This window comes from Helianthus annuus, chromosome 8, assembly GCF_002127325.2.
Source record: "Helianthus annuus cultivar XRQ/B chromosome 8, HanXRQr2.0-SUNRISE, whole genome shotgun sequence".
NCBI classification, from domain to species: Eukaryota; Viridiplantae; Streptophyta; class Magnoliopsida; order Asterales; family Asteraceae; genus Helianthus; species Helianthus annuus.
Genome location: NC_035440.2, coordinates 41,187,836 through 41,196,854, shown reverse-complemented (window position 1 = coordinate 41,196,854; position 9,019 = coordinate 41,187,836). Strand labels below are relative to the sequence as shown.

Sequence of the window (9,019 nt, the reverse complement as noted above, 5' to 3'; positions counted from 1 at the left end):
CTGATTTGACCCATCGGCCTATCTTTAAAGTGACAATTATCATTATTCACTCAAATCCTTTTCATACCAAACATGCTCATAGAGTCATAGTCAAATAATAATCACATCATGCCGAATTTAGAAACAACATGACTTAACAAACTTAAAAGGACCTAAAGTTCATATTCCCAAACCAAGAGCCCCCATATGCAAACTTTCCATAAAGTCAAGACACTCTCACCTTCACTACTGACCTCACTACTAACAAACAACAACAAATCCTAGCCCTCCGATCATCTCACAACAACCCCATAACTGGGGCCCACCCACTTTCTTACTTTTTACAGCTTAACCTTCGTAAAATTACCACTTCTTTCCCAAAACCCTCTGCTCTCACACAGTAAAAGTGTGTTTCATGCAGGCGAGGAAAGTAGACAAGACACTCCAAACCTCGAGATTCACTGACCAAAACACGATACAAATGTTGCTGCTGCTGCATAGATAGATTCATCTGCTTTCTCTCTCCTCCCACTCACTCTTTTTTTTATGATTAAGTATTGATTCTTGTTCTCGGTTATTCGTGCACTCGCTCCACGAATTTTGATGCTTATATCGCCGCTGCACACCCGTGAATTAAGGTCTAATTTTCCTCAATTTTTTGTGTTTTAATTTAAGGATTTTCAGTTGTTGAAGAAGTGAGTTTGTTTGTTTGTTGCAATTGATTTTGTTTACAAGTGTGTTGTTGTTACTTGTTAGGTGATTATTAATTTATCATCTGTCATTTTCGATCGTTGTTAACGTTCACCTACCAGCCATAAACGCCGTTTTGTGTCTTGAATTGGCTCGATTTGTGTTAATTGTTGGAGAAATTGTGTTGGTTGAATACTGATTGTAAATTTGTAAATTGTAATTGCTTTTGATCTCTGTTTTATGCTGTTTATCGGCTTCTGATGTTCGTCTGCTTTTCAGGTTTAATTTGATTCTATTTATTGAAGAGTTTTTGTGGAATTTGTCCTGTTTTTGTTTTTGTAGCAATCTGTTTTGTATGTTAAAAAATGTGTTTTTGTGTGTTATTTGTTGTCTGTGTATGTGGTGAATTAGTAATGGCACATCCAATGTTAATGTTGTCTGTTTTGATGTCTAGAGCTTACGTGTCCGATCTGACACGTTTAACTGTGGAGTTCTGTGACACAGCCAATGCGTTCAAAACGCGTTATCTGAGGGATGCTCTTATGAGTTATCACCCAATAGTTATCCTATAGATAGTACCTGAAAATATGGATGATAGCTTAATAATGTGTGTAGTTGTAAAGTTTTGATTTTGTATAAAGAAGGTTTCAAGGTTCATATCTCAGAGGGAAAAGTGAAAAGATGTACACATTCTGTATTGGATGAAACAGAATATTTACTTAAACTGGAAGTTAAGACTTTAAGCAAAATGATATGTTTGTTTCTTCTTAAAGCAGACACAGGAACATGTCACTCCACCTGTTCCATCTTTGAACCATTCTAACATGCAAACACAATGCACCTTTTCAACTAATAAAGAAGAAATTGTTCATTTCCCTATGTAATCAAGCTTCGTTTTGCCTGAACTCATTCGTTAGCAGGGTATTTGTGGGTCCCGTGAGTTTTTCAGTAATGGCTTCTCACGGTTATTAGATGTTACTGTTTCTTATATTTGTCCTGCTGCTGTGAATTACACTTGGCTATATGTATATTAATTTACCATGTCAACTGCCTGCATTTGTATAAAAATAGACATCTTGATGCTGATCGAATAATATATTGCAGGTAGAAAAGATTACAACAATTCGCTCGGGAAAGAAAAGGAACCATGAAGAGGAAGTATACTACTATACACCAAAACAAACACCCGTTTGATCCTCTGCGTAAGTTTTTTTAAAGCTTCCTTTTGGTCATGGAACTGAATACCATTGAAGCCTGATCTTTGTTTGATTGGCTTCTAAATCTTGATGTTTGTTGTTATCAACATATTACATTGAGTAAAATGCCATTTTTGTCCCTGAGATTTGGCCAGTTTTGCGACTTTTGTCCAAAGGTTTGTTTTTCCGCATCTGGATAGGGGTGAGCAAGTTTAGGTCCGGACCGAAAATAACCGAGAACCGAACCGAAAATATACCCAACCCGACCCGAACCCAAGTACCTAGATATTTAGATCGGTTCCAATTTTTCATATAAAATAGGGTCGGGTCGGGTCGGTTCTCGGTTCTTTTCATGGTGAAACCCGACTTGGACGAGTTACTCGTGATCGGCTCGGTAAAAAGCTCGAACGAGCCGAGCCTTAACAAGCCCGAGCTCGAGCCTGAAATAGAGCTCGTTTTGTTATCGAGCCTGAGCTCGAGCCTGAAATACAAAGCTTGTTTAGGCTCGCGAGCCTAAACGGGCCCATACAAAATTTTAATTTTTTTATATTTAATATATTAATAATGATGATAACATTGATGAGCCGAGCTCGAGCCGAGCTTTGGCTCGTTTAAGCGATGTTGAAGTGATCTCGAGCCGAGCTTTTAGCTCGTTTAAGGTTGTTCTCAAAATAGTTCAAGCCGAGTCGAGCCGAGCTCGAGCTTTGGGTTTTACTTGCGAGCCGAGCTCGAGCTCAAAGAAGTAGGCTCTAACCGAGCCGAGCTCGAGCTTCATAAAAACCTAACGAGCCGAGCTCGAGCCTGGTCGAGCTCGGGCTCGGCCCGGCTCGTTTACACCCCTAGACCTATGGACCGGAACCGACCCTATATTTAGGGTAGTGAATCGGTTCTGTATTTTATGTTTGATCGGTTCTCGGGTCGGGTTTTTCCTTTTGCTCACCCCTACATCTGGATCCAAAAGGTTTGAAATCTTGCCATTTACATCCGGCTCATTAACTCCATCCATTTTACTCCGTTAATTCAGGGGTATTTTCGTCTTTTTTGTTAACTTAAAGGCCAATTTGTTCTTTTTCACTTTATGTAACATAAAGTGAAAAAGACCGAATTTCCCTTTAAGTTAACAAAATAACGAAAATACCCCAAGACGAAAATACCCCTGACTTAACGGAGAAAAATGGATGGAGTTAACGGGCCGGATAAAAATGGCAAGGTTTCAAACCTTTTGGATCCAGATGCAAAAAAAAACAAACCTTTGGATGAAAGTCGCAAAACTGGCCAAACCTCAAGGACGAAAATGACATTTTACTTTGTTACATTTGTTTGAATGTCTATTCTGATACGCTGAACAGCTTTTGAAGCGTTCTGGTGTGGTTCATGGTTGCCTGTGGAATGCTTGCGTATCCGAAATGGAGTTGTTAGCATGCATATCAAAAACAAAGAAGAGATAATGGAAGAAACCATTCCCATGTCAGACTTTAGAATAAGGTCAAGAAAAGCAAATTTGGCTGATTGTACGTGCTTTCTACGACCTGGAATTGATGTTTGTGTGCATACCGTTTATCAACCGCCAGATGAAGAAGAATCAAACGACGAGAATCCAGAACCCGTAAGTTTCTTTGTCGTCAAACTAAATCCATAATTCTTTATTGATGCTTATATACAGATTTAATTAATATTAGGCTTGTAAATGAACTGAATGTTCATGAACTGTGCATGAAGTGTTCGGCGGGAAGTTCGTCTATGTTCGTTTATTTGAATAAACGAATGAGCATGAACACACATTATGTTCGTTCATTTATGTTCATGAACATCCGTTTAGTTACGTTTGTTCGTTTAAATTTTAAATAAATGCATAAGTAGTTATATTTATATAAGTATAAACATAAATGTGGCTTTCAAACTACTTATATAAATATGAATATTTATAGTAACTGGGCTTTCTAGTAATAAAAATTTGGCTTTCCAATGGAACTTATCATAATTGATCACCAACTTATATAAAAATATTACATAATTGAATCATATACATTTAAACCACTAATTTAGATGTGTTTTTGATGAATCATGATGTATCAAACTTGTTCGTTTGTGTTTATTAATGTTAATTTACATTTTGTTAGGTTCATTTGTGTTCCTTTATGTTTGTTCAGTTATATTCTTTTAAGTTTGTTTGTGTTCGTTTACTTTCGTGAAGTGTTCGTTTAGATTTTAAACGAACGAGCATGAACAAAAAAATTATTCGATTATATGTTCGTGTTCGTGTTCGATTAAAGTTAAATGAACGAACACGAACATACATGTTCGTATTCGTTTGGTTCGTTTACAGGCCTATTAATTATACTTATACAGGTCTGGCTCGATGCTAAAATAAACTCAGTAGAGAGAAAACCTCACGAAGACAATAAATGCGTGTGCGAATTCCATGTCAACATCTACATGAAGCAAGGTCCAGCTGGCTTGATCAAGAAAGCAATTCATAAAGACGTAAAAACGTTACGTCTTGATCAAATACGCATTCTTCAAAAGCTTGACGGGAAGCCATGTGAAGATAAGCATTATCGGTGGAACATTTCGGAAGACTGCAATTCACGCCGAATATTTAAATTATTTACCGGAAAATTTTCAGCAGATATATCTTGGTTAATCGTTGCATCAATTACCAAGCAGCTTGTTTTCGATGTGAAATCGGTGAACAACCAGATTCTGTATCAAATTTGGGATGGTGATGGTGAGAAGAGTTTACCGAATTCCGAAAATCATTCATGTGCAATTACGTTCAGAGTCGATAATGAAATTTTCACTCCAGCGCTTTTTCCGTTCAGTCAAGTAGAATCCGAAGAGGAAAAGAAACAAATCTGTAATGTGGATGAATTTGCTTCATCATTAAACATTGATCTCACAGGCTTGAGACGGTCAAAGCGAAGAAATATCCAACCAGAACGTTATCTCGGCGATGATGACGTGTCAGAGTCAGAAGTTGACTTGTCACGTGTTGGATTATACCGACCAAACAATTCGAAATACGAAGAAGTCCCGGTAGCGTTTTCGATCCAAGATGATCATTCTATCCAAGACGGAAAGAAACTGGCGTGCTTTAGGAAAATATATAAAGAAGAAGGTTATATCGGAAAGCAGAACGACACTAGCAAGTCAAAGGAAGTCAGAACAGAAGTTCCTTACACATTAGATCAAGATGATCAAAAATACCCTCGTTCAACGGGTTCTCAATCTCGTTCATCGAGGCCATACATATACGCCGATTCGTATAAAGCCGGAGAGGACGATGAAGGAGAAGGGATTACTGACATATGGACCAAATACTTAAAAATGCAGGGTTCTTCCAAAATCCATAAACCAAAATTTAAAGCTCCGTTAAGTCAGTTTGACGGGACCGGAGGTTTGTGGAAGGGCAAAGCGGGAAATAAGCGAAGCCGTTTTAAACGCGGTTCTTCCGGGAAAGAGAGTATCTTCGATTCAAGGACTTCGTTTAGAAAATCTGTTTGTGCGAGTGTTTATAGAGAGTTGATGAGCAGATGCATGAGGAATATAGATGCATCAATCGATATAGAACAGCCGCCTGTTATCGATCAGTGGAATCAATTTCAGCTCGGGAAATCGTTGGACCAACGGGAGAAAAATGAGGCACCCGTAAAGGAGGAAGAAGATGACGACGAAGAAATGACGGAAGAACAAGAACTTGAAATGTTGTGGAAGGAGATGGAATTAGCCCTTGCCACTACATATCTTATGGAGGAAACAGAGGCATGTATAAATGTATAATATTAAACTTTATATTTTAAAAAGTCAAATGTATAATAATATTGAAGTTTATTTTTCAGGGAGTCAATGATGAAATGGCAAAACCAACCAGTCATGAGCAAAAGTGCCTACATGATTACCGACTCAACGAACAGTTCGGGATTATTTGTCGGTTATGTGGTCATGTGAGATCTGAAATAAAAGATGTCTCACCATCCTTTGTAAGTTAAATTCATACTTTTATCTTGTTCACTAAGCTCTAAAGTTATACTCGTATTAAATATTCATTGTCGCGTATTTTGTATGGTTTTACAGTTGCCAGGTGTAGTTTGGACGCCTAGCAAAGAAACCCGAGCAGATGATAATCCAGAGGATGACGTTCAAGACGTAGACACACGTCTAGATATCGCATGTCGTCCCGCTTCATCCGACATGCATATATCAGATAAGAAAGAGGATGAAAACGTGTGGGCCTTGATTCCCAACCTCAGAGACAAACTACGGTTCCACCAAAAACGAGCGTTTGAGTTTCTATGGCGAAATCTAGCTGGCGACATAGTACCCTCCGAAATGGAAGCTGCCAAGAAGAAAAGAGGCGGTTGTGTGATCTCCCACACTCCGGGAGCCGGCAAAACATTACTCATAATCTCGTTTCTCGAAAGCTACTTGAAACTCTTCCCCGGGTCGCGCCCGTTAGTCCTTGCTCCCAAAACAACCTTGTACACCTGGTACAAAGAAATCATCAAATGGAAGATTCCAATTCCGGTGTACCAAATCCACGGTGGTCAAACATACCGAGAAGAAGTTCTCCGAAACAAACTCAAACTTGCTCCGGGCCTTCCGAGAAACCAAGATGTAATGCATGTGCTCGACTGTCTGGAGAAAATACAAAAATGGCTCACGACCCCGAGTGTCCTCTTAATGGGCTACACTTCTTTTCTGACACTAACCCGTGAAGATTCAAATTACGCTCATCGACAATACATGGCCAAAGTACTCCGCCAATGCCCGGGTATATTAATTCTCGATGAAGGTCATAACCCGAGAAGCACAAAGTCGAGACTAAGAAAAGGTTTAATGAAAGTAGACACCCCGTTGCGCGTCCTACTCTCCGGTACCTTGTTTCAGAACAATTTCGGTGAATATTTCAACACGCTCACGTTAGCAAGACCGCGGTTCGTCAACGAGGTGCTTAAAAAGCTAGATCCGAAATTCAAGAGTCGAAAGAAAGGAGTTATTTCCAAGTTTTCACTTGAGAACCGAGCGAGAAAGCTGTTTGTCATCAAGATAGCAGAACAGATTAACTCGAATGTTCAAAAGGATCGACAACAAGGGTTAAACATTCTAAGAAGCTTAACGAGCAAGTTCATTGATAACTACGAAGGTGGCAGCGCTGAAAACCTCCCCGGTTTGCAATGTTACACTCTCATGATGAAATCGACCACCATTCAGCAAGATATTCTTAAAAAGCTTCAAGATCAACGGCCCGTATACAAAGGTTTTCCTTTAGAACTTGAGTTGTTAATCACACTTGGGTCGATACATCCATGGTTGATACAAACAACCGCATGCGCAAGTCAGTATTTCAAAGAGGATGAACTCCAGGCCCTTGATAGTCTCAAGTTCGACCTCAAGCTCGGGTCAAAAGTCCGATTTGTAATGAGTTTAGTCCCGCGATGTCTTCTTCGAAAAGAAAAAGTCTTGATCTTTTGCCACAACATTGCTCCGATAAATCTGTTTTTAGAAACATTTGATCGGTTCTACGGGTGGAAACGAGGCAAAGAAGTGTTGGTCCTTCAAGGAGAACTCGAGCTATTCGAAAGAGGACGTGTGATGGATAAATTCGAAGAACCCGGGGGCCCGTCAAAAGTAATGTTGGCTTCGATTAACGCTTGTGCTGAAGGGATTAGCTTGACCGCAGCTTCACGGGTCATCTTACTTGACTCAGAATGGAATCCTTCTAAAAGTAAACAAGCGATTGCACGAGCTTTTAGGCCCGGTCAAGATAAGGTGGTGTATGTGTACCAGTTGCTTGCGACGGGGACTTTAGAAGAAGAGAAACACAGCCGCACTACGTGGAAAGAATGGGTGTCGAGTATGATATTTAGCGAGGAACTAGTGGAAGATCCTTCTCACTGGCAAGCACCCAAGATCGAAGATGAGTTGTTGAGGGAGATTGTGGAGGAGGATCGCGCTTCATTGTTTCATGCGATTATGAAGAACGAGAAGGCTTCGAATATGGTGGTAAGAGGCAGAGAGTAGTTAATAACTTAATATCATCTGTTTGTTTCGTGTTTATGTTCTGTTTTCGGGTAATAAAAAAACTGTAGCCTGTTTAATAATTAGCAGTGAAGCTTTAGGTAGGAGCTTCTATGTTTAACTTATTGTGAAAGTAACATCAGGCCTTTAGCTTATTGGTATTGAACTCATCCTGTTAGCAATAATAATGAATAAACGAGTGGTTTGTTTTCGATGATGAAATGAACATGGTTGTTCAAGCATTTTGCAGGTTTGGTTTTTCTCTTGCTGGTCAATTTATGGGCTCTGGTCCATCTGAGTTTGAAGTGGTCTAACCTTCACTTCATATGGTCTTAGCTAGTAACCCATTGGACTCCATGCTTTGTCGGTTTGCTAACTCTGACCCGCCTAACCTTGGCTCATTTTGGCTTCGGGTGATTCGACCTCATCTGTTGGGCTGTTTTGTTTGTATAATTCACCTACACTGCTAGTTTACAAATCTGGTATCAAATACAGCATTTTTTCAAATAAAATTTTAAAAATACAACATTTGTCGTTATATACAAATTCAAATTAAAATTAACTAAGATCATCCCCATGGATCTGGCTCTCTCCTACCCCTCTCACAATCTTTAATATGTCCTCACGAGCTTCTTCCCTCCCTCTCTCATCCCTTGCGGCTTGCGGCACACTCTCTCCTCCACATCAGGCAGGCGCTCTCACGCACGGCGTCCACTTCCTTATAATGAAAGGGAAAATTTAGTAGAAGTTCAATCAAGAAAAACAAACTAAAAGTTATCGTACTTATACCTTAAAAGTATCATGTAGATCGAATTCAACAATGCAAATATCTAGTAAAGTGAGAAATAACAAAGAGAATATTTGTGAAATGTGATTGATTGGCTACACAAGAAATATACATACAAACGGGATATTAACACAAGTTACCCGACTAGTTGCAGTATGTGTCTTAACGAATAACAAGTAACGCTTCTAAGTTCTACCACGAAAATATTATCATCTTTGCACTTGAAATGCTAAGGGTGACCGGTGTGGAGATCGGCAAACCTCGGTAAACCAGTTTACCGATGCAGTAAACCACCGCCAGCAAGAAGTTTACCGATTTGAAGGGGTTTGTTCGGTGATGGCATGCCGAT

At 39.5% G+C, this 9,019-nt stretch overlaps 1 protein-coding gene across 5 annotated transcripts; it reads left to right on the top strand.

Moving 5' to 3' along the window:
* The first annotated feature begins 212 nt into the window (after positions 1 to 212).
* Positions 213 to 8,105, top strand: LOC110872683 (SNF2 domain-containing protein CLASSY 1). Of its 5 annotated transcripts, none has more exons than XM_022121541.2 (6): positions 213 to 617; positions 1,774 to 1,871; positions 3,215 to 3,471; positions 4,215 to 5,639; positions 5,705 to 5,845; positions 5,940 to 8,105. In XM_022121541.2, the coding sequence occupies exons 2-6, from the start codon at positions 1,817 to 1,819 to the stop codon at positions 7,884 to 7,886; spliced, it is 3,825 nt and encodes a 1,274-aa protein (XP_021977233.1). In that variant the 5' UTR covers positions 213 to 617; positions 1,774 to 1,816; the 3' UTR covers positions 7,887 to 8,105. The 5 variants fall into 5 exon arrangements, with proteins under 5 accessions (XP_021977233.1, XP_021977234.1, XP_035832076.1 ...); XM_022121542.2 differs by having other exon boundaries at positions 369 to 617; positions 4,215 to 5,627; XM_035976183.1 differs by lacking the exon at positions 213 to 617 and adding an exon at positions 820 to 948 and having other exon boundaries at positions 4,215 to 5,627.
* Positions 8,106 to 9,019: the final 914 nt, after the last annotated feature.

Excerpts from the sequence above, each read along its gene's own strand:
- LOC110872683 (XM_022121541.2), top strand. The coding sequence starts at position 1,817 with ATGAAGAGGAAGTATACTACTATACACCAAAACAAACACCCGTTTGAT. Across the intron at positions 3,472-4,214 it reads ACGACGAGAATCCAGAACCC|GTCTGGCTCGATGCTAAAAT; the intron begins GTAAGTTTCTTT and ends ATACTTATACAG. Across the intron at positions 5,640-5,704 it reads AAACAGAGGCATGTATAAAT|GGAGTCAATGATGAAATGGC; the intron begins GTATAATATTAA and ends TTTATTTTTCAG.